The sequence below is a fragment of the Suncus etruscus genome, chromosome 14 (assembly GCF_024139225.1).
Source record: "Suncus etruscus isolate mSunEtr1 chromosome 14, mSunEtr1.pri.cur, whole genome shotgun sequence".
NCBI lineage: Eukaryota > Metazoa > Chordata > Mammalia > Eulipotyphla > Soricidae > Suncus > Suncus etruscus.
The window spans coordinates 89,833,685-89,857,865 of NC_064861.1; the positions used below are offsets into that span (position 1 = coordinate 89,833,685).

General features: G+C 56.6%; 1 protein-coding gene across 2 annotated transcripts; it reads right to left on the bottom strand.

Annotated features, from left to right (window-relative positions):
- Window positions 1-26: 26 nt before the first annotated feature.
- SYMPK (symplekin scaffold protein) lies at window positions 27-24,004 on the bottom strand. 2 transcript variants are annotated; one of them, XM_049787239.1, is made up of 27 exons: window positions 23,865-24,004; window positions 20,788-20,910; window positions 20,631-20,696; window positions 19,941-19,994; window positions 19,778-19,851; window positions 19,480-19,606; window positions 18,645-18,894; window positions 15,438-15,608; window positions 14,565-14,804; window positions 13,703-13,857; window positions 12,680-12,830; window positions 10,153-10,357; window positions 8,987-9,137; window positions 8,123-8,358; window positions 7,172-7,253; window positions 6,952-7,065; window positions 6,451-6,598; window positions 5,948-6,108; window positions 4,994-5,102; window positions 4,814-4,914; window positions 4,514-4,604; window positions 4,162-4,263; window positions 1,424-1,611; window positions 979-1,155; window positions 803-898; window positions 344-682; window positions 27-248 (listed from the first exon to the last, which is right to left on the bottom strand). In XM_049787239.1, the coding sequence occupies exons 2-27, from the start codon at window positions 20,890-20,892 to the stop codon at window positions 84-86; spliced, it is 3,858 nt and encodes a 1,285-aa protein (XP_049643196.1). In that variant the 5' UTR covers window positions 20,893-20,910; window positions 23,865-24,004; the 3' UTR covers window positions 27-83. The 2 variants fall into 2 exon arrangements, with proteins under 2 accessions (XP_049643196.1, XP_049643197.1); XM_049787240.1 differs by lacking the exon at window positions 803-898.
- Between the last annotated feature and the right edge of the window lie 177 nt (window positions 24,005-24,181).

Here is a 24,181-nt window from a genome sequence, read left to right on the forward strand (position 1 = left end):
CAGGCGCAGACACCCGACCCCGCCTCTTTTAATAACTTCAGCCGAAGCCCCGCCCACCCACCCGCCCCGCCCCCGCCCGCCTGTCAACTGCTGGCTTTGGCCTCCGGGTCCCCCGCGGCCGAGGCCGCCTCCTCCGCAGCAGCAGTGGTGGCAGCGGGGCTGGGGGTCTTGGCGGGGTCCTCCGCCGCGGGCGTGAGCGTCTGGGGGCTCCGCTCCTCCTTGGAGGCCAGGCTGCTCGCTGCTGCCTCCTGGGGGGGGACACAGGGCAGGCTGTGGGTGGGATCCCGTCCAGGCCGCTTGGCCCTCCACCCCGCCTGCATGCACCCCGCCGTCCCCTTGCTACCTTGGGGAGCGGCCCCTCGAGACTCGAGTCCAGCAGGGCGGCCTCGGTGAGCCCCGAGTCGTCGTCCACGCTGATGAAGATGCCCGGGGTCTCGCACTCGGGGCCCTCCTCACGGAAATCCAAGGCTTCCTCGGGCGGCTGCGGCGGGCCCGGCCGGGCTGCGGGGGTGGAGGTGGAGGTGGAGGCGGCGGAAGGCCCCGCTCCCGCTCCCGCGCTGCTCCCGGGCTTCAGCTTCTGCTCCTCCTCCAGCTGCCGCTTCAAGGCCTTCTCCTGGGCCAGCCGCAGGCCCATGAGGTCCTGCGGGGGTCGGGGCGGCGGGGCCGGGGGCTCCAGGTCGTCCTGCGGAGGGATCGGGTCGAGTTGGGGGACAGGGTGGCGGCTCAGGGAGGGCTGGGACACGTGGTCCCCGCGGGAGAGGGAGCCCAGGGCTGATGTGGGGGTGATGGGGCCAGGCCTCACCTCTTCCAGGGGCCCCACGGGTGCCTCCTTGGCCTCGGGCTCCTGCTTGCCGCTGGCCTCCAGGATGGCCATGATGGAGTTGGGGATGTGGGCTTGCTGCGGGGTGGGCATGCGTGGGTCATGAGCAATGGGCTCCAGGCAGGGTGGGAACCCCCCCCCAATCCCCGCAGAGGTACCTGGTGCGGGGTGAAGGAGCGGACGTGGGCCAGCAGCGGCTCGCGCAGCTCCGGGCACTTATCGAAGACGGCAGCCAGCTGCTGTGGCGGCAGCTGCAGGATGACCTGGAAGCTCTGCGGCTTGGTGCGCTGGCAGCACTTGATGAAGCCCTCCCAGACCTTGGGGTACTTCCACACCTGCGGGGGGCCAAGGATGGGCATGAGGGGCAGGGCACTGCCCACACGATGGTCCCCCCAAAACACACAGCCCTGACCACCTGCTGAAGTGACTGGGTCCCCAGGGCCACTGGACCAAGGAGAGGGAAGGGGCCCAGAGACTCAGTCGGGGAGTGTGAACACCCAATTCCTAACTTCTCTGGAACTGCAAGTTCTATCAGCGGGTGGCCAGGAACAGAGGGCATGTGTCCCCCTTTTATCCCCCCATACTGAACCACTTTCGGGTCACCTGCTTCATGATGAGGCGCGCCAGGATGTTCATGACGAAGCCGCCCAGGCGCGGGTACATGGTGAGGGACTGGATGACAGTGCGCATGAGCAGCATGGGGAGTGGGCTCTGCTCCATCAGCTGCTGCATCACTACGGCCAGCACCTCCGACGTGTACACGTTGCGCTCGGCGAAGCACAGGTTGGTGGCTGCGGGGGAGCAGGCGGAGAGGGGTCCTGTCCTGAGCACCCTGTGGCTCCCCGCTGGACCCCTGCAGCCCCAACTGCAGCCCAAAGCCATTTTACTTGCCCAAAGTGCTCCAATACCCACGGTGGTGTGGGTAATGGTCCTTCATGCCCAACAGCCCCGGCCTTGATCCAGGCACGGGTCTAGGGCCACTACTAGCTGCAGGGCGCTAGGCCAGGGCTGTGTGGAGACCAGCAGTAGGAAGAGGAGGGAGAAAAGAGACCCCCAGTGCCATGCCCCTCACTTCATGACTAGCAGGCTTGTGTAAAGGGAAGACCCCAGTAATGACTCAACTCAGAAACCCCCTTCTTCCCTAAACACCAAGTGCGATGGGAGTGCATCAACCAGTCTTTATTGAGCCAGAAGACCCCAACCCCCAATTCTGGAAAGGCTAAAGACCGAGGTTGGGAACCCAGAGGACAGGGAGAGGCTCCATGGGAGAGGGTCACAGTCAGCTAGGGTGTCAGCAGGACAGAAATGTCACCAAAGGGGCCAGAGTGATAGCACAGCGGTAAGGCGTTTGTCTTGCACACAGACAACCCAGGTTCGAGTCCCAGCATCCCATATGGTACCTGGAGCCTGCCAGGAATGATTTCTGAGCACAGAGTCAGGAGTAACCCCTGAGCACCTCTGGGTGTGGCCCCAAACCCAACCAAACAAAACCCTGACACCAAAGGTCCCCTCGCACTAAGCTGCTTGGCTACTGACTCCAGCTCCAGGGTGACCACAGCAGTGGCCCCCGACAAGCCAGGCTGCCTGTTGGGTCCACCCAGTTCAAATCTTCCCCAGGGCCCCATAGACGTCCTGAGATAACACAGCCCAAACCATACTCACCTCTGAGCTGTACGCAGGGCCCAAGCCCGGCTTTCTTTTTTGGCTTTGGGGCCTCACCTGGCACAGGCTCAGGGGACCATACTGGGGTGCCAGGGATCAAACCCAGGTCAGTCATGTGCCAGGTGCATGCCCTTGACTCTATTATCTCTTGGGCCCCTGGGCCTGACTTATCTAGATGTTCTTCCCAATCCTGAAATGAATCCCAGCTCAGCCCTGTCTCACAAGCAGGTAATGGGACTGCTCTCTCTGTGGTGTGCTAGGTGATCTTCCAAAAAGCCCTCCCTGATGTTCCATGTCCAGTCAGACAATGCCTCGGGCCTCCCCCCGCCTGCCTGATCACTGTTGGGGCAGTCTGGTGACACTGAGATGGTAGGACACAGGTCACTGGGAACTGCCTTCATTTCTGAATCATGGGGGAGGAAGGGGCAGAAGGGGCAGATGCCAGAAGTAAGCTGACCACATGAAGCACAACTGGGGGCTGGAGAGATAGCATGGAGGTAATGCATTTGCATTTGCATGCAGAAGATCGGTGGTTCGAATCCCCACATCCCATATGGTCTCCCGAGCCTGCCAGGAGCGATTTCTGAGCATAGAGCCAGGAGTAACCCCTGAGCATTGCCGGGTGTGACCCAAAATCCAAAAAAAAAAAAAAAAAAAAAGAAGCACAACTGGAATAGACAGGGTGGGTGCAGGGCAGGGATGAGACTTGGCCCCAGAGGCTTCTGGAGGCCTGGCCTATCTCTCCAGAGGACTGACCGTCATCTCTGAGTGAGTGGTCAGGCTGCAGTGCCATTTTAGATTGTTTCTATCACTATGATATAGGAGTCAGAGGCCAGAGAGACAGATCAGCAGGGCAGATTCGACTCCTGCACAGCCCCTGAACGCGGAAAGATCCCTGAACACTGCTGGTGTAGCTCAAAAAGAATGAAATAAAGGGTGAGCAGAGTCCTGTAAACTTGGGGAATTGAGGGGGACTGAATGGGGTCACATCTGACACTATTCCAGGAGTGACTCCTGGTGGCCTGGAGGACCATCTGCAGGGCCAGGGACCACATTGAGGTGGGAGGGTTGCAAGATGGGTGCATCTGCCCTGGACTCATCCCCCAAGTAACATTCAGGGACTTAGTCATCTGCTCTGCCCTGGACTAAGTCCCTGAATGTTACTTGGGGGATGAGAGTCAAGAGCTGGGGGTGCTGTGGCCTGTCTGAGTGAGAAGCCTATCTGAGGCAAGCACACCCTAGAACTAGGTTGCTAGGAGAGCGGTGAGGGGCTGTGAAGCCTGTTATAGCTCTCAGGCTGGCATGAAGCAGGGGGGGAAGAGAGAGGAGGCCCAAGTGTGCTGGTCTCTGTCAGAAGTGAGGGCAGATGATGGGTGGTGAAACCAGGTTCTCCTGGCTTCAGGTGATGTTCACCTGGCTACAGACCCTGAGTTGATAGCAGAGCAGGAGCCTCTGAGGCACAGCTCCAGGCCCTTGGCAGGCGGGGGAACAGCGGGCACACCCCAGGACGGAGCTCACAGTGATGTGCGGGGAAAAGTGGGGTTCAGTGGCTGGTGGGAGTGGCGGGGATCTGAGGGTGTATGTATATGTATGTTTGTGTGCATGAGTGTTCCCAGGCAGGACAGATGGCGCACACGTGGGTGCATGCCTGTAGAACAGAAGGGGTATGGGGGCCTCACCTTTGATAATGGACTTCATGTCGCACTTGGCCGAGTCGATGTTGTGTAAGGCGATCAGCAGCTCCCCGGGGTTCAGCGGGGACAAGGCCGAGTTCCCTTCACCTGCAGGGGTGGAGTGAATGCGGACAAGGTGCCACTGCTCGGAAGCCAGAGACAGACCAGGAAGGGCAGACGGATGGACAAGGCGGCCACAGGACAGGCAGGTGTCACAATATCTTCCCCCCTCCCTGTGTGCCAGTTTTAGGGCAGGGTGGGGCCCCATCCTCTGAGCTGTGATGATTCTCTCGGTTGTTTCTTGTTGCACTCAGTGCAGCCAACCCCACCCCAAAAGAGGGGAGCTGGTGGTGCCTACCGTGCTGGGTGCCAAGCAGCCGGTTGAAAACCTCCTTCACCACGATGGGGTTGAGCTTGATGAGTTTTGGTAGGGCCTGGATCACCTCTTTCTAGGGGTGAGCAAGGGACAGCTCAGTGTGGCCGGGGAGGAGGAGCACTTCAGGTCATACATAGGGAGGGGGAGCCCAATGGATGTGGACATGGGTGTGGGCGTTTATGTGGGTCTGTGCCTGCAGGGGAGCCAAAGGTCCCAGGAGGAGAGGCTGGCGGTGAAGAGGGGTCGGGGGACCCTGGCTCCCACAACTCTCTGCTCCCTCACCTTCTCCAGCCCATTGAGTACGGGGATAAGGAAGCGAACGTCAGGCAGCCGCTTGTGGTACAGGTCACGCACCCGCTTCACCAGCTCTGGGGAGGGTGGCACTGCAGGTGGAACCGGGGACAGGGGTTAGAGATGGAGGAAAGGGGGATAAGTGGGGGCAAGGGATGGGGCTTTGGGCACCTTTGTCCGTGAGGCTGTGCAGGCAACGCGTAACCAGCGTCTCGGCGCCCTTGGGGCAGTTTTCCACCAGCAGCAGCAGCTCCGGCGAATTCATGCCCATGCCCCGGATCTGCGGGCACACGGGGTAGGGGTGAGGCTGCAGACTGCGGACAGGGCCTTAAATGTCCCCACCACTAGGACACAGGGTCAGCACCCTGCCAAGTGCTGATGTGGTCAGTTGCTCCTGATGAAGCCACCCGCCATTGTGCCCTCTGCCTGCAGCGACAGCCCTGAAATGTCAGCGGGGGGGTATTTGGGATCGAGGAGGCATCTCATGATGCCTTCTTGCCCAGACTGTGCAGGCCTTCCCCTCCTAGCATCCCACACACCTGGCTGGAACGGTCTGGTAGCCCCAGAGCCCTGGCACAGGCACCTGCACCATTGCCCACAGCCCCCAGGGCTCCAGCATGCTCTGCCCAGCCAAGACTGGAGTGGAACCCAGTGCCAGGGAGGGGAGCAGGCTGCAGAGGACTCAGCCCCATCTCAGGGGGACCCCCTCCTCCTGTTACTGTGGCAGATACTGGGATAATATGGCGGGGAGGGCACAGCCTGGGCTCGAGTGTCAGCTCCTTCCTGGGTTACTTGAGGATCCCACACTGTACGATCCTCACATGCCCTGAGCCCCACTAGGAATGATCCCTGAGTGCAGAGCCAGGAGTGAGCCCTGAGCACCACTGGTGTGGCCCAAATACCAAGAAAATAAAAGTTTCAAAACAGGACATGTCCAGGCATCTGTGAACCACAGTGTGAGGCTGCTGTTCCCAGGACACTGAGGGAAACTGAGGCCTCACAAAGGCTCTTGCCAGGACAGGGAGGACACAGGCCTCTCCTCCTGTTTTCGGTTTTCAGGGACACATGGCCCTGTGACAGTCCGGCACAGGGCACCCCGAACCCGGAGCCCCTGGCCGCACTCACTGGCTGCTCAATGACCCGCAGCACCGTGCGCTTGATGTCGGCGATGGCCTCAGTGTAGACGGCCGCCAGCTCGTGAATCAGCTTGTGGTTCTGGGGCAAGAGTGCCAGGTAGAGGTAGAGACACTGCTTCACCGTCTCCTCCGTCCAGGGTGCCGCCACCTCTGTGAGTGGGCAAAGGAGTTGTTATGCCCAATAAGGGCATGAGCCTGGGCCTCCAGGAACCCCCAGCCTGTGCTCCTGACCCTCCCTGTCATCCTCCGGTTTGTGCAACCTTCCCAGCCCTGCCTGAATCTTCCCATGAAAACAAAATGTGCCCTAGGGTCTCCACTGCTAATTCTGGGTCCCCCACTCACGGTGCTATTGAGGGAAAGGGCCCCCTACAATCCTGCCTGATCTGGAGCTCCCCTGTGTGTCCCGACCTCAACCCCCTACACGAGCTCTCCTGGCCTCCCAACCCTGCCTCTAGAATTATTCCCGGGGCCAGGGGATAAGGGGGCCCAGACCTGTGTCCTTGTCGGCACCAAAGAGCACTGAGGGTGGGTTGGGGTGCACCAGCAGCTGCAGGTAGTTGAGCGCGAACTTCTCTACGTACTCTCGCAGCTGCTCCTTCTCGTACATGCGCTTAATGAAGAGCAGCGCCTGGGAGCGCACCTGAGCCGGAAGGTGGAGCGCCTGGGTCCTGGGACAGCTCACCCTGGGGAACCCCAGCCCCCACTGCCTCTCCCTGCCAGGCCACCAACCCGAGCCGGCCAGGTCTGCCCTGTCCCAGTTGACAACCCCCCATGAATGACCCTGCTGGCGGGGTGAGACACCCACACCAGGTGTCTGCTGTGTCCCCCAAGCTCAAGCCGCCCCTCACAGGCTATGTCTGCTGCTGGTGCACCCTGGGGTGGACAGGCCTTGAGGAGTGCAGGGGCCCAGCTGGAGCTCAGCCACAAAGGAGGGGAACACGAAACGGGCCCCTCCTTGTGCAGCAGTGAGGAACAGCGGGCCAGTAGGGTCACCTTGTCTTTCTCGTGGGAGCTGAGGTCCAGCAGGACGTGCAGGTACTGGAACTGGCGGGATGGGCGCTTGAAGATCAGGTCTCGGAGAGTGGACATGCCCAGGTAGGTGCGGCTCTGCACGGGGTGCAGGGGCCAACCTTAGCAGGGCTGCGCCGCCTACCAGGTCATCCCCCAGGCCCTTGAGCCTGTGACAGGAGTCCTGGCGGGCCCTAGAACTCACCTCATCCTCGCAATACTTGCGGATCACCTCCAGGGCGCTCTCAGTGATCAATGGCGCCTCCAGCACCACCTTGGTGAAGACTCTGCCGGGAGAGGAGAAAGGGAGGGGGCGCTGCAGGAGGGTCGCAGAGGAGCTAGGCGCTCCCTGTCTCTGCACCCCAAAGGAGCTGTGGGCATTAAAGACTTTATCACTGCCCAAGAGCCCTCAGAAACAACTAGGGACCAATGCAGATGGGAGAGCTACTGGTGGCCCTACATGGTGGCAAAGGGGTAACCAAAGGCAAAGTGGGTAGCCGAGTGGCCAGTCGCTGCAGAGGCAGGTGCAGGGTGGGCACATGTACACGCGCACAGGGCTCGGCCACAGCAGGGCAGTGCCTCAGCCACGAGCCACACAGCAACATGAGCTACTATGGACCAGGATGAAGCATGGGTGCAAACTAGTGGATGCCATGGAGAGAAGGTGGGAGAAACTGCAGGCGAGCCTCCGGGAGAGGGAAGCCAAGAGTCTCTAGGAAAACACATCTTTGAGGGGGAACAACGGCTTTCCAACAGCTGGGAGAAGTGGGCTGGCTATGAAAGGGCACAGGAGACTGACCTGGAGCATGCCTGGTGCTAACCCTGCATGGCTACAGAGCTCAGAGTAGGGATCTGAAAGAAGGATGGATGGATAGACAGAAGGAGAGTGGATGGATGGGTGGGGAGGTGGATGGATGGGTGGTGGATAGGGGGACAGACAGATGGGCAGATGGACAGAAGAGTGAATGGGTTGGAAGAATGGATGAATAGGTGAGTAGATGGATGGATGGATGGATTAGAAGGTGGTTGGGTAGGTAGATGGTCAGATGAGAAGATGGGTGAGTGAATGGATGACGGATGGGTGGTGAGGGAGAGACAGGGAGACCAGCAAGCAGGAATGTGGGCTCCTCCTGAGGTCAGGGGAGCTGATCCTCACCCGTCCTTCTGATCGGGCTTCTCCTGTAGCCCAGAGAGCAAGCGAATGAGGCAGTCCTCGTACTTGTCCAGGGAGCCCGCGGTGCCCGCGGCCAGGTAAGCATTGTACTCCTGGTAGAGCCAGGCGAAGGCCAGGTCCAGCCGGGCACGCACATCCTCCAGGATAAAGGACAGGACCTCCGCCTTCAGACTGGCATCGAACTGCGTCACCAGGCTGGCCAGGATCTTTATGCGCACCTGCCATACAGCAAGAGGGTCAGGGGCCCCCACACAGTGTCCTGTCTCTCACCTGGCCCAGGCCAGGGGTGGGGAGTGTAGACCTGGGGTCCCATAAGGGAGCATCTATGTGGGGAAAGGTGAAGGGTGGGAAGCAATCAGGTCCTGAGTCCAACTCAGTTTCTTTTTTTTTGTTGTTTGTTTTTTTGTTTTTGGGCCACACCCGGCAGTGCTCAGGGGTGACTCCTGGCTGTCTGCTCAGAAATAGCTCCTGGCAGGCACGGGGGACCATATGGGACACCGGGATTCGAACCAACCACCTTTGGTCCTGGATCGGCTGCTTGCAAGGCAAATGCCGCTGTGCTATCTCTCCGGGCCCCCAACTCAGTTTCTAAAGCTTCTATACCACCCCGGTGGCAGCTCGAAGAATTCCACCAACGGGTACATGGGGTCCCTCAGGGAAGAGGCTGGGTAGGTGAAGGCCCAGACTCAGGATGTTCGTGTGACCTGGTATAGTTGTCGGAGTAAGGGGTGCTACAGGCTGCTTGGTGGACCAGAAAGAAACTTCCAAGACAGAAGTGGCAAGTTCAGGGTTGACAAGCAGGGGGAGGGCCATGGAATGGGGACACGGGAAGGACTCAGGGCACACCTGGGCTGCCCCACTGCAAGCCACGGCCTTCTCAGCCCTCAGGATGCGCTTCACAGCCCCCAGTTTCATGGCCTCGACCTGCGCGTCTGTCAGCGGCTTCAGCACGTCGCTCAAACGGAAGATTTTCTTGCGCCCACCAGCACCTGCCAGTCTAGAAGCCAGGGCAGGGAGAGGCTTGGAACATGTTCAAGAGCCCCCAGCCTCCCTGGTGACCCCACTGGTACATGGCTCCTCTGGACAAAGACTCAAGAATGTAGGGTCTTGGAGCCTGAGAGACAGCATGGAGGTAGGGCGTTTGCCTCACATGCAGAAGGACGGTGGTTCAAATTCCGGCACCCCATATGGTCCCCTGAGCCTGTCAGGTGCACTTTCTGCGTGTAGCGTCAAGAGGAACCCAAGCACTGCCGGGTGTGACCCCCCCCCAAAAAAATGTAGAGTCTTTCCTACTCCAGGAAAGTTGGTACTTCAGCCCACTCAGCCCAGTCCAGTCCAATTCAGTCCAGTCCAGTACCACCCCACCCAGGGCCAGGGAACAAGGACTTATTTTTTTGTTTGTTTTGGGGTCCACACCTGACAGTACTAAAGAGGATTACTGGTTCTGCGCTCAGAAATCTGGCCTGGCAGGCTTAGGGGACCATATGGGATGCCAGGGATCAAACGGGGCCCGGCTGCGGGCAAGGCAGATGCCCTAGCTGCTGTGCTATCACTCCAGCCCCAGGATGCTATCTTAGCTAGTAGACTTCGGGGGCCAACAAACAGCACACGGTAAGTGTTTGTCTCACATGGGACTAACCCCAGTTCAAACTCCAGTGCTACACGGGGTCCCTTGGTATTGCTGCTGGCAGTGATGCCCTATCAGAGTCAGGAGTGGCCCCCACAGAGGTCTCAGCTCAGCCAGGCAAAGGTAGTGTGACCAGTCAGCAGGAGGCAGAAAACACAGCTAGGGCCTCACTACAAAGTCTTGCAGGGGGTGTGGCTGGAGTTGGGGGATCCGCAAGGAGACTCAGCCAGCTTCCCCTCCAGGCTGGGAACCTCATTCATTCAGAGAGCGGGCGCTTTGCATCCTGGGAGCGACCTAGTTCCCCCTTTTGTGCTGGGGGCCTGCCCACTCCCCCCACCCAGCCTGAGACCTGTTTCTGGGAGGACTAAGAATTGTGGGGGCTCACCGGGGCTGCGTGACTGGGATTATGGGCTCCGGCCTCCTCTTGATTTGGGGGGCCTCCTCCTCCAGGGCGGTCATGGCGCTCAGCGAGCCCACCACCGAGATGGCCTGGCCCTGAGCCGACAGGCGCCGTTTGATGAGCACGCTCTCGGGCTTTGTCACCTTCTCCTCCTTGGGCTCCTCTTTGCACTGTTTGGTCTGCTCCACACCTGCCAGGGAGGCACTAAATTCAGCACCAGGCCTTTCAGGAGGGGCAGAGGGGTGCCCCAGGACGGCAAAAATGACAAGCACTTGGACAGGCTAGTCTGTGCAGGGGTGACTGTTACCGGCATCTCTGGTAATAGTCTTTTTTTGTTCTCTTCTGTTTGGGGCCACACCCTGCACTGCAAGCTTCATCCAACTATGGCCCCTTTTGACCTCATTTCCTTCCCATGCTTCCCCTACCTGCCCCCCCCCCACGTCCTATTAGTTTCCCCCAAGTCTCAGGCTGTAGCTCCTCACTAAATTGTTTTTTCACCTGAGGCCCCCAGCAGAGAGACAATGTTTTCCTACACCTACTAGCTGCCCAATTGCAGGATGTGGACACACTCTAGAAATGGAGGTTTGAGCCCTGCAGAAACCCCCCTGCATTGATTCCTTAGTAGCAGGGTTCCCAATGTGAAAATTGGTGGGCTGGGGCTGAAAAGAGAGGACAGGGAAAGGTGCTGGCCTTGCCTGCATGGGCCCCAGTTTGATTTGTGGCACCCCCAAACTTCTCCTGACCAACTCCAGGAATGACCCCAGAGTACTGCCATCCAAACACCCCCTCAAAAATAAAAATAAAAAAAACATGGGGAAGGTTGAAGCTATAGTGCAGTGGTTAGCAACCTGCGGCTCTTTCCACTTTGAATTTGGCTCTTCTGTGTGCCGGATGGCCGCTCCAGGAGTCAGGACTCTGCTCCTAGCCTCTGTCAGTGCAATTTCAATCATGGTTTTGGCGAGATTTGGCTCCGTTGAAAAAAAAGGTTGCCGACCACTGCTATAGTGCAATAGGTAGTAGGGAGCTTATTTTGTACATGGTCAAGTTCTGTTTGATCCCTGGCACCCCTCAGGAGGGATCCCCCTGAAACAGCTGGGTGTGGCTCAAAAAGAAAAAACAGTGGATTGTCCAGGCTGGAGAGATGGCATAGAGGTAAAGGCATTTGCCTTTCATGCAGAAGGTCATCGGTTCGAATCCCGGCATCCCATATGGTCCCCCATGCCTGCCAGGAGCAATTTCTGAGCCTGAAGCCAGGAATAACCCCTGAGCACTGCCCGGTATGACCCAAAAACAAAAAAAAAAAAAAAAAAAAAAAAAAAAAAAAAAAGACACTTCTTGACAATCCACTGTCTTTTTTTTTTTTTTTTTTTTTTGTGGTTTTTGGGTCACACCCGGCTGTGCTCAGGGGTTACTCCTGGCTGTCTACTCAGAAATAGCTCCTGGCAGGCACGGGGGACCATATGGGACACCGGGATTCGAACCAACCACCTTTGGTCCTGGATCGGCTGCTTGCAAGGCAAATGCCGCTGTGCTATCTCTCCGGGCCCAAGAAGTGTCAAGTGGAAAAGCACGTGATTGTCTATTCATAAAAGAAGGATTGCTGAACAGTAAGAAATGAAAAGAGATTGCGGGGCCGGGCGGTGGCGCTGGAGGTAAGGTGCCTGCCTTGCCTGCGCTAGCCTAGGACGGACCTCGGTTGGATCCCCCGGTGCCCCATATGGTCCCCCAAGAAGCCAGGAGCAACTTCTGAGCGCATAACCAGGAGTAACCCCTGAGCGTCACAGGGTGTGGCCCAAAAAAAACAAACAAACAAAAAAAAAAAAAAAGAAAAGAAAAGAGATTGCGTCAACAGCGCAGCAAAATAAATGAATAAATAAATGAAAGGAGAGGAAATGCAGCATGAAGAATCCTGGGAAATGTTTGCTGAGCTGACAGTGCCAGGCCTGGGCACTCCAGATCTTGGAACAGGAAGGCGAACCCACAGAGACAGGCACATGTAAAGGGACTACAGCGATGGGGGGGGGTCATGGGTGCCAAGGAACAAGGACGGGTACTTTGCGGGGGGGCGGGGGGCAAGCAGCCTCTCCCCCCAATGCAGCTGCTGAGCCTTGTGGGTTCACAGGGTGAGTGATCGACCTGTGATCTGATCTTGAAGGAGGGCAAGCCCTGAGGCTCAGAGCAATTAAGTAAATTGCCCACAGCCATCAGCTCTGAAGTGGCTGATACCATCTTTCTTTGATTCTTTTTTCCCTGAGGCAACCCTGGGCCTCACCCATGCTAGGCAGGCAAAGCAAGACCTGCAATGTCCAGTCCCATCCTGTTCACATCCCCACCACTTGATTCCTCTCTCAAGACCTCCAAGATGTGTTGAGATGCCCCAGGCAGGGCCTGCACACAAGTGGACACTCAATGGCTCTCCAGAACCCCGAAAATGGGTGGCTGACATCTCACGTGGTTTCTACTGCACCACTACAACCGGGAGGCTGGGGTCCTCCAAAGGACACTCATTCACCTGGGCCCAGGCCGGCGGCCGTCATCTGGGTAGCCATGAGCCGGGCCAAATGTTTGATCTGGGCCTCAGTGCCCGCCGACTCCACGGGGGTGTAGATGGCTTGGAAGGATGCAGGCATGGTCTCAGGCAGGTACACCATGCTGATGAGCACCTGTGGGAGGACCAGGACACGATTTGGTCCTGAATCACTGGCTCCCCAAGCTCTGACAGGAGGATGGACCCCCCGAAAAGGTAGAGAGTACGAGTAGGGTACAGAGGGGAGCCCAGGCAATAAAGGAATAAAGGGGCTGGGACCCAGGCCAGGAGGGCCAGGGACTCTTCTGGCTCCCTAGGCCAGTGGCACCACGCCTGAGAACTGAGGGGACAGGAGCCAGCTCCGTGGAAGGAGATTCAGCAGAGTCCCAGAGGAAACAGGAAAATTCATCTTTCTCTTAGCGATGCCTTTTTGAAACTGTCTCCGTGTTTGGAACTTTCAGGGCATATATACTCCCAAGTAATTAAATTAAAGGAGAATTAAAAAAGAGAACACGAAACCATCTACTCAAAATGTGTGGGATGTGGCTAAAACGAGATCTCAGAAAATCAGCTCCCCAATGTCAATGCCAGGGCACATTAATAAGGCAAGCTTTGAACTTGCAAAACAATACGGATGGGGCCAGAGAGACAGGACAGAAGGGAGGGCACTTGCCTGGCCGGGGGGTAGGGTGGGGGGAGTGGTTCGACCCGGGAGTCAGGACTGACTCCTTGTTCTGTGCTCAGGAACTATTCCTGGCTGGCATTAGGGACCACATGGGGGTGCTGGAGATTGAACCCAGTGGACCACAAAAAGGTAAAATCCCTGGCACCCCATATGATCTCCTGAGCTCACCGATGCTATCCCCCACCCCACTTTCAAGGAAGTGGCAAGAATATGGGTTTGGACAGGCTTAAACCCCCTGACAGAGGAAGTGCTAGGGTGCCAACGAGTGGGGCTCCAAGAAGGGGTGCCCCCAGTGGGGAGAGATGCCCCCCCCCAATGCTCACCAGGTTAGCCACGTTATCGGGCGTGAGCAGAGGCTGCAGGAACTCAGCAGTGATGTCCGTGTCTGACTGGCCTGAGAGCTGGGCTGAGGCCTTTGAGGTCCCCGACGGGCCTGGCTCCAGGTCTTTGTCCTCATCATCCTCTCCCAGGTTGGGCTCTGCAGGGAAACGGAAGCAGCGCTGGAGCCACTCCCTTGTACTGAGGGGGTCCTCGCCAGTAGAAGCAGCATGGATGGGACAGGTCTGGATTACAGCTCTCGGTCTGCCCTGAGCACCCTGTAACCCAGCCTCAGCTCTTACTGGGAAATGGGGTTCGGGCCCCATAGGAACCTACCCAGTGTGAGAAGGAAGATTGACAGTCAGGGCCCAGGGAGAAGTAGCAGAGGGCTGGGGCAGGATCCCCGTCACCACATGGTCCCCCAGTGAGCAAAACTACCTTTGAACCCGACCCCCAGCATGGCCAGGCATGCCAGCCCCCGCAAAACAAACAAAAAAGAAAAAGAGCTGATAATTTCAACACTTTGCTATTTATAAACCTGTCACTTTTAGGTGACATGGAGGTGTTTGAGCCACACCGAGCAGTGCTCAGGACTGACTCCTTGTTCTGTGCTCAGAAACTATTCCTGGCTGGCATTAGGGACCACACGGGGGTGCCGGGGATTAAACCCAGTGGACCACAAAAAGGTAAGTATATGGCCTGCTCCACCCCCCCCCATTCTTTTCAAGTCTCTCCTGTTACTCCGTCACGGTCTCCCCAACTCTCAGTCCCTGACTTGACACCAGTGACCAGGAACATCACTGCCAGAGTGACCTTCAGGCTGGAGAGTTCGACAAGGCCCTGCGCCTGCCTGGCCTGCCCGCTCACCTAACTTCATCTTCTTGAGTGTAGGATCCGAGTCGTCCCGGGGACGCTTGCGGGCATCCTTGCCAGTGGGCATGTTGCGGGCGATCTCGGCCTGCGGGGTGCCCAGGTCCACCAGCAGGGTGGTGATCTGGGCCTGGAACTCCAAGGAGGCCGGGTGCTTTAGGACACTCAGCAGGTGCAGCTTGAGGTTCTTTCGAACGCTGCTCACCTGCGACTTGCCCAGCGTAGGGGGCAGGTTAGCTGAGGAGAGAAACGAGGGAATGGGAGGCTGATTCCCCCTGACACCCATCGACAAACACCCCCACACCGGGGCCAGCTCCTGCTGGAAATGCTTGTGGTAGGTTCCTGTCTGCTGTAGCCCACCTTCCTATCAACGGAGAAACTCCCTCTCCCCACAATTTCCCCTCATCGTGGGCTGGAAATCCCAATTTGCTACCCCACCAGCAGGCCCAAGTCACCACTTCCACATTGGGAATGTTCCTGGTACACTATGGCTGCGCCAGGTCCACATTGGCCTCCCTGTGCTACCTAAAACAGTCACCTGGCCAAGAGAGGCTCTCTTGTTCCAGAGGGAAAGAGGATGCCTGTGGTTTTGCCAGCCCCCTTTTCTCAGCCAACGACACCCCCATTCTCTTGGGAGGGAACCAGCTTGGAGTCATCCATGAGCAGAATGGATGCTGGCCTCAATAAGAACACTGAGATTCCCCAGGCTCCTGTGATTGGCTAAGAGGCTGGCTCTGAATCTGCTCGGCCAATCAGAAACAATGAGCACCCACTCAGAGCAATTCCTAGAATCTAGGGGAGGAACCGCTTTCTCTCCCTCTGTTGCCGAGGGATGCAGGAGCCTCGGGGAGCACTCCGTGCGGGGCTCACCGTGCAGGGTTTCGTAGGCCTGGATGACCTCTGACATGAACATGGGCCTCTGGCGGGCGATGCTGGCCAGGGAGCCCAGCGCGGTGGTCAGGTTGATGGAGGAAATGGCTGGGTGCACCATGAACTTGAGCAGCTGCTCCAGGGCGGCCTTGCCTTCTTCCCATAGCACATCTAGATGGAGGAGAGAACTGGTCAGGAAGAAGCCGACACCCCGGCCCTCAGAGGGCACCTATGGTACCAGTGGAAGGGTATTTGAAAAGAGGAAACTAGAGTAGTATAGTACAGCAGTACAACAATACAGCAGGTGTACATGGGTTCGATCCCCAGCATCCCACATGGTCCTCCAAGCACTGCCAGCAGTAACCCCTGAGTGCTGAACCAGGAGCAATGCCTCCGTGGTGCCGGGTTTGGGCCTCCCCTATTCCAAATAGATGGGTGGCAAGCTGAAGTCATACTATGTGAGGTACATAGAGGTATTTGTCATAGTTCACTTTTGTATCTGTTCAGTACTTGTATCCCTGGGGGAGGGATGCAGTTTGGAGCTGAACAAATGGGGGGCAGGTAGCTGAGAGAGCAGGTTTCTTCCTGTAGGCTTGTAAGCTCCTTGAGTGGAGCAGCTGGCTTGTTGGTGAATTGCTTAAGCAATTTTTTTTTTTTTTTTTTTTAGCTTTTGGGCCACACCCAGCGGTGCTCAGGGGTTACTCCTGGCTGTCTACTCAGAAATAGCTCCTGGCAGGCACGGGGGACCATATGGGACACCGGGATTCGAACCAACCACCTTTGGTCCTGGATCGGCTGCTTGCAAGACAAACATCGCTGTGCTATCTCTCCGGGCCCGCTTAAGCAATTCTTAATACCCTCTTAATACCCTCATTATCTGCTTCCCCTATCCAGTAAGGAAAAGGAAACCCCACTTCAAGGGAACGGAACACTTCAGTACAGGAAGTAAGGCTCTTGCCTTACATGCCATCAACCCTAGTTTGACACCTGGCACTACACAGGGTTCCCTTAGCCCCACTAAAAGGGATCCCTGAGGGCCTGGAGAGATAGCACAGTGGCGTTTGCCTTGCAAGGAGCCGATCCAGGACTTAAGGTGGTTGGTTCGAATCCCGGTGTCCCATATGGTCCCCGTGTCTGCCAGGAGCTATTTCTGAGCAGACAGCCAGGAGTAACCCCTGAGCACCGCTTAGTGTGACCCAAAAAAAAAAAAAAAAAAAAAAAAAAGGATCCCTGGGGCCAGAGCGGTGGTGCAGCGGTAAGGTGTTTGCCTTGTACGTGTCTGACCTAGTACAGACCGTAGTTCGATCCCCCGATATCCCATATGGTACCCCAAGCCAGGAGAGATTTTTGAGTGCATAGCCAGGAGTAACCCCTGAGCGTCACAGGGTGTGGTCCAAAAACAACAAAACAAAATAAAAAGGATCCCTGGAGGGTGGAGAGATAGCACAGTGGTAAGGTACTTGCTTTTCGTGTGGTTCAATCCCCGGCATCCATTATGGTTTCCCTGAACTTGCCAGGAATAATATCTGAGCTCAGGGCCAGGAGAAACCCAGAGCACTGCCAGGTGTGGCCCAAAAACAAACAAGTGATCCCAGAGCACTGGGTCAGGAGTAAGCCCTAGGCACAAAGGGTGTGGCCCACAAGCTAAAAATAAATGGTAGAAGCCAAAGAGTTAGTGTTTGCCTTGCAGGCAGCTGACATGGATTCAATCCCCATCATCCCATGTGGATCCCCAAGCCTGCTAGGAGTAACTTCTGATTGCGGAAACAGAAGTAACACGAGTGGCCCCCCCAAAAAAGAAACTTCAAATTCCAAAATTCAAAGGTCTTCATTCCACCTTCCGTTGTTCAGTTCCCCAACGTTAACTCCTAACATTGCTGTTGGATCTTAACATTTTTCATGGCAAAAACAAAAGAATACAAAATTACTTGAAGTCAGGAATGAGAAACTCCATGGATGAAGAACGCTTAAATAGTTACTGCCAAACTATGGAGTACTTGGAAAGCAAATGAACTTCATTTCTTTCTTGGAGGTTTGCGGGTCACACCTGACAATGCTTGCAGGGTTACTCCCTGCTCAACTTGGGAATGACTCCGAGCAGTACTGGGGGGACCCGTGCCACTAGGAATCAGCCTGAACCTCACCAGACTGGAGGGAAGGGGTTGTTTGTTTTGGAGTTTGAAGCCACACCCAGTGGTGCTCAGGACTGACTCCTGGCTTTGCACTTGGGTCACTCCCAGTGAGCTCCAGCAACCATATGGGGTACCAGATAGCATGCAAGGCAAACACCCTCTCTGCTATACTATCACGCCAGCTCCGATCCCATGGAGTTTCCTGGAAAGAGCAGCACCCCGCTACCCCTTTAAACGGCTGAGCATAGGATTCATGTGCAGGTGTGTGTTTGCTCCCGGCACTCCTGGAAGAGACCTCCAGAACTCAGAGCGGGAAGAATCCCTTGAGCACCCCCAAAAGCAAACGCCAAAAAGATGTGGTTCAGGCACATCAAACAGCTCCTATGTGTGGCCACGCCAGAGGCCAATGTACTTTCTCTGCCAACACCACCGTGTCCGCACCCACGCCACACCCTACAGGCCACAATCAGGACCAGGGCAGGGCAGGAACACTTGCCCTACATGGCTCAGATCCTGGATTTGATCACCGCATCATCCTCACCACAAGGAAAGCAAATAAAAGCCCCAATCCTTGGAACTGGAGTGATAGCACAGCACGGAATGTGTTTGTCTTGCACATAGCCGACCCGAGTCCAAACCCTGGCATCCCAAAAGGTCCCCCCTCAGCCTGCCAGGAGAGATTTCTGAGCACAGAGCCAGGAGTTTGTCCTGAGGGCTACCGACAACAGACAAGGGTGAGCCTGTATATCCACAGGCAAGGCCTAGAAAGATTGGACGCCCTGCATGGAAAGCAGTTTGGGGAGAGGCGGCTCGTCTATGAGTCCTCATTGCTATCACCCCACTCTCCTGTCATACCTGTATGCAGAATCCACTTAGCAGTCACAAGCAGCCAACAACCCCCCACCAAGCATGCATTCACTGAGTTCCCGGCCCCCCAAACCCACAAAGAAAGGGTATCGGCTCCTCTTGGCATGGTCGGTCCAGCGAGCACACGCACAGCTTGGGTAGGGCCTCTGGGATCCTCCCTCGTGAACCTGGGGAACAAGCAGGGGAGGGCAGGAGCGCGGACACGCACTGTACTGGATGTAGGGGTGGTCACGGGGGATGCGGTCCAGGCTGATGTCGTGCTCCTGGCGCCGGGGCACCTCGGAGTCGGCCATGCGTGGCGACAGGGTGACGATAAGGCCCTCCACAAACTTGATGGCGTGTGTGCGGATGCCGTCATTGTCCGAGTCCAGCAGCAGGATGATGTCCCCTGCCATGGATGACACCATGTCCCAGCAGGCCTCCTGGAGCTCGCTAATGACACGCGACTTCACCATCCACTGCGGGGGAGGTACAGGATCCTGCTGACTGGGGGTCACTCTGTTCCTTGTCTGGAGCTGGGTGACCCTGGGGACAGGTCTAGTCTGGCCTCCCACGGTCCCTAAACCCAGGTGTCTGAAGCCCAGAGAGGCAGAGTGGCAGCTAGTAAGGGGGCGCTCTAATGCTCCTATGGAGGTGTGTTGCTGAGCCGGGCTTTCATTCATTTCTTTCCATTCTGCCCAAGACCCTCACCCCAGGGTGCTCTGTCTGATTTTTATTTGGGGAGAAGATTTGGGACCCAACTGGTAGGTCTCAAGGGTGGAACTAGGATTGGTTGCATATGACAGAAACTGTCTCCCCCTAGGGTATCCTTTTCCCTGTGCTCACAGGGGGCCATCCCACTGAACCACAGGCTCCTTGAAGGCAGCATGGCCCAGTGTTGCCTAGAGAGGGACTGGACAAGGCAGGTGGATACTATGGAAGAAAGATGGGGTGGGCAGGGAGGGTAACAGCTCACGTGGGTGGCCTCCCAAGATTGCATCTCCCACCTGCAGGGCACCACCCCCCCCTATACACTGTTCATGGTCAGGATGGAGCCACCGCACCTGCAGCGCCACCCGGTAAAGCTGCGTCATGGTCAGGATGGCCTTCTTCACCACGTTCACGTTCTCGTCCCGCAGCAGCATGTTCAGGTTCGCGATCAGCTTTAGCAGCAGCTCGATGTCCCGCTTACTGGGGGACAGAGGAGTAGAGGACATGGACTCAGGGTTGACCCCGAGCAGAGATTGGGAGAGGCACCAGGCACCGCATTAGCAGGTGGGAAGGATGGGCCCATGGGAGCAGGAAAGGGATCCAGGCTTCGGGGTGCCAATCGAATGTGTGTGTGCAAGCGTGTGTCCCTACCAGGCCTCTTCAATGAAGCCGATGACAAACTTGCGCACTTCGATGGACTTGTCGGCTTGGAATGCGATGATTTCCTTCCAACACCGGGAGAAGGTGGGTCAGTCTGCAGCCAGGAGTGGCCCCCCAGCCCCCGGTCCCTACCCCCTTCTCTCCACTCACGTACATCCAGGAAGTTGTCCAACAAGGTGGGGTCTTTGTTGATGATCAATTCCTGGACCTGAAGAGAGAGAGAGAGCAGGAGGCTCCTGAGCCAGGTACATCAAGAGGGAGAGGAAATGGGAGCCGGCAAGGACACCCACATATACAATGGCCCCCACCCTCCCTCACAGGGTCTTAGCCTCCTGTTCCCTAAAATAGGGGGGTCCTCAGGTGCCCCTCACAGCACCATTTCTCGGTTCAGAAAGTGCTTTGGGTGGAAGTGGTGGGCAATGAAGTGAGTTTGAGCATCGAGGGTGACAGAGAGGGCAGATATCTGAGCCCCCTGAGGCCCCATCCTGGCTCCCCACAAAGAGCGTTGCCCACACTACAAAGCCAGAGCTCACCTAGCCTGATGCCCACTGGCAAAGAAGCTGCCTGAAGCCCCCATGTAAGCTGTTTCCAATGCTGGAAGTCTAACCTGGGTAGGCTGCATACAAGGGAAATACCCTATCCCAGTTCTATTGCTCCGGTCCCTTTTTCTGGTTTCTGACCATGCTGGGGTGGGGGGAGGCCCTATAGGACTGAGGCTGGAACCCAAACCTCCCGCATGCAATGCCTATGCTCAGCAATATTGCCCCCTCCCACAAGTTCTTTCCTAACACAGTGATATCTGAGCCCCCCTAGTATGTGAGGGGGGGGGGAGCAGAGCCCTCACCTGCTTGAGCGTTGTGATCTTACTATCATTGGTGATCAGCGCTGCCTGGTTCAGGAGATCCACCACCTGGAAAATGGGAGGTGGAAGTGGCAGTGAGGAGGCCGGCCTGACTGTCTCCCACAAGGCAACCACCCAGAACCCCGCTCTCCACACTCACTCGCTCGGAGGTGCTCATGCCATCGACGCCTGTGCCCTCCTCTTGGGTGAAAAACTGTGAGGCCACACTACGCCGTGTGACGCTGTCCCCGCTGCTGCCTGCCATGGCTGCCACTGGCTCCTCCTACAAAAGACAGGATCCAGCTCAGGGCACAGCAGAGAGAGGCACCCAGCACCGCTGCAGGCCTCATCCCTCCTTTGTAGGCCAGAGGAAGTCGGTGCTGGGTCTTCTGAAACCCACTCCAGAGTTTCGGGCGGTGTAAGGGTGAGTGTGTGTGGGGTGTCATGGTGGGGAGGCGGGTGTCTCCTCTCGAGCCCAATCACACACAGGCTGAAGGAGCACTGAGGGATGATTCCGGGGCTCTTGGCATTCCTTGTCTCTCCACCAGGGATTGTGTTAACAGGGCTCCAAGAAACACCATGGCCAGTGATGCAGCATTAGAACTCAAAACCACAGAAGGAAAAATATTAACAGGAAATCTTCAATGTGGATCATGAATGACTTTGTAATTTGGCAATTCACAGAGATGAAATTAAATTAGATATCAAAAATAAAAAAGCAAAACTAATATTTAGGGGCCAGAGCTAAAGTACAATGGGTTGGGCGCTTGGTTTACAAAGGTCGCATCAAGAGTTCTAGCCCTGGGGCCGGAGAGATAGCATGGAGGTAAGGCGTTTGCCTTTCATGCAGGAGGTCATCGGTTCGAATCCCGGCGCCCCATATGGTCCCCTGTGCCTGCCAGGAGCAATTTCTGAGCCTGGAGCCAGGAATAACCCCTGAGCACTGCCAGGTGTGACCCAAAAACCAAAAAAAAAAAAAAAAAAAAAAAAAAGAGTTCTAGCCCTGGGCCGGGCGGTGGCGCTAAAGGTAAGGTGCCTGCCTTGCCTGCGCTAGCCTTGGACGGACTGCGGTTCGATCCCCTGGTGTCCCATATGGTCCCCCAAGCCAGGAGCTACTTCTGAGCACATAGCCAGGAGTAACCCCTGAGCATTACCGGGTGTGGCCCAAAAAAAAAAAAAAAAAGAGTTCTAGCCCCTGGGGCCGGGCGGTGGCGCTAAAGGTAAGGTGCCTGCCTTGCCTGCGCTATCCTTGGACGGACCGCGGTTCGATCCCCCGGTGTCCCATATGGTCCCCCAAGCCAGGAGCAACTTCTGAGCACATAGCCAGGAGTAAACCCTGAGCGTTGCTGGGTGTGGCCCAAAAACCAAAAAAAAAAAAAAGAGTTCTAGCCCCAGTAGCACCCCATATCATCCCCCCAGGAATGATCCCTGAATACAGAGGCAGGAGTAAATTCTGAGCATACCTGGATGTGGCCACCCCCCAAAAATCAATTAACTCATAACCAGTATTTACCAATACTAACAATTCTTTTTTTTTCAATACTAATAATTCTAACACACATCTTTTCTTAAATTCGTATGGTTTTGCAATTAAAAATATTGAGCTTCTAGGGGGCTGGAGAGATAGCATGGAGGTAGGGCATTTGCCTTGCATGCCAAAAGACGTTGGTTCGAATCCCGGCATCCCATATGGTCCCCCGAGCCTGCCAGGAGCGATTTCTGAGTATAGAACCAGGAGTAACCCCTGAGCGCTGGCATGTGTAACCCAAAAACCAAAAATCAAAAAAAAAAAAAAATTGGGCTTCTAGAAAACAGTTGTATGAACATTGAGTGGGAAAAAAAAAATGATCAGACCTAAATACCAAACCCAAAGTCAATGACAACAGAATCAGCATACCCAACCTACAAGTTATATATAAAGTGGACCTATTTCACTAGCAGTCCAGGGGGCAAAGAAGGACAACACTGGTGGTGGGAATGGCCCCAACGCACTGTCATTCTGCATTCTGTACCTTAAATATAATGTGAAAGACTTGTAATTCAAATTGGTCACAATAAAAAAAAAAAAAAAAGGGCTGGAGAGATGCACAGCGGTAGGGCATTTATTTGCCTTACTCGAAGACAATCCAGGATGGAAGGCGGTTCAAATCCCAACATCCCATATGGTCCCCCATGCCTGCCAGGAGCGATTTCTTTGTGTGTGTGTGTGTGTGTGTGGTTTTTAGGTCACACCCGGCAGTGCTCAGGAGTTACTCCTGGCTCCATGCTCAGAAATTGCTCAGGAGGTCAGGAGCCACTCGCTTCGAGAGCTGGCCAATGAGGGCAGCTGGTGATTCATTTAGGGCTAGGGTTACCCCTAGCAGTGATGAACATGGGGCACCCTTCTGGAGTAAAGTAGTAGCTACTATTATTTTGGTGATCAATGCTGACCCCTGAGTCCGTGCTTGGGGAACTCCTAGCAGGGTTTGGGGAAACACACACACACACACACACACACACACACACACACACCCTGAGATTTGGGAAACCACACACACACACACACACACACACAATGCCTGAGATTTGGGGAAACACACAAACACACACACAATGTCTGAGATTTGGGGAAACACACACACACACTGCCTGAGATTGAGAGCCCACAAGCTCGCCTCGGGTGCACACACCAGTCCCAAGACTGAGCTTTTGGATCATCCCACGAAAAGCAAAGCGAGGGGCTTCAGGGAGAACCCTCACACCTGCAGTGCAAGGTCCCGCGCAGCTGAAAAAAAAATCGCAGACGCGATCCCGGGGGCGGGGCCTCATCAACCAATGAGCACCCCCGTGACGTGATTGACAGGCCCCAGGGCCTATGAGAACGAGTTTCCGGTTGGGGCGAGACCTCGTCGCCGCAGCGGAAGTGACGTAGGGCCGAGCCCAGCAAGATGAATGGGGCGCTAGGCCGAAAGAAGGGGCGGCGGGAAGGCGCCGGGCGGGTTGACGGAACCCAAAGGGCAAGTGCAACCTGCGAGGCGGAGCAAGCGGCGAGAGTTCTGTGCTTTGGGGAAACAGGGCCCGGCACCCGGGAACTGCAGCCGCGGGGAAAGTAGAATCCGGAACTAGGGAAAGAAAGTGGGGGTCCCGCACCACACGGCGTCCACCTCCCGCCCTCTCGGGGGCTCTTCTGCAGCGCCTCCTCCCGTCGTGCCCGGGGTCCAAGCCGCGCTCTGCATCCCTGCCTCCCGCCCCGCTCACCGCGGCCTGAACCTCGGACCCTCGCGCCCCCTCAGCAGCGTCTCTTCACTGGCGCAGAAGCCTCCGCCATCACCTTCCGCTCGCCGCCGGGATGGGCTACTGCGCATGCGCCGCTCGCGGGGGCCGCTGGGAAATGTAGTCCGCTCACGTCCCTGCCCCGCCTCTACCTGGCCCGCGCAAGCGAACTTCCGGACTCCAGAAGGCGGAGGGGCCGTCCCCTTAGTCCACGCCCGCCACGAGTGCGCAACGCCTGCTGGGAAGTGTAGTTTCCCCTTGAGGGTTGTGGGAAATGTAGTCCCGGCGCGTAGGCCTGGCGT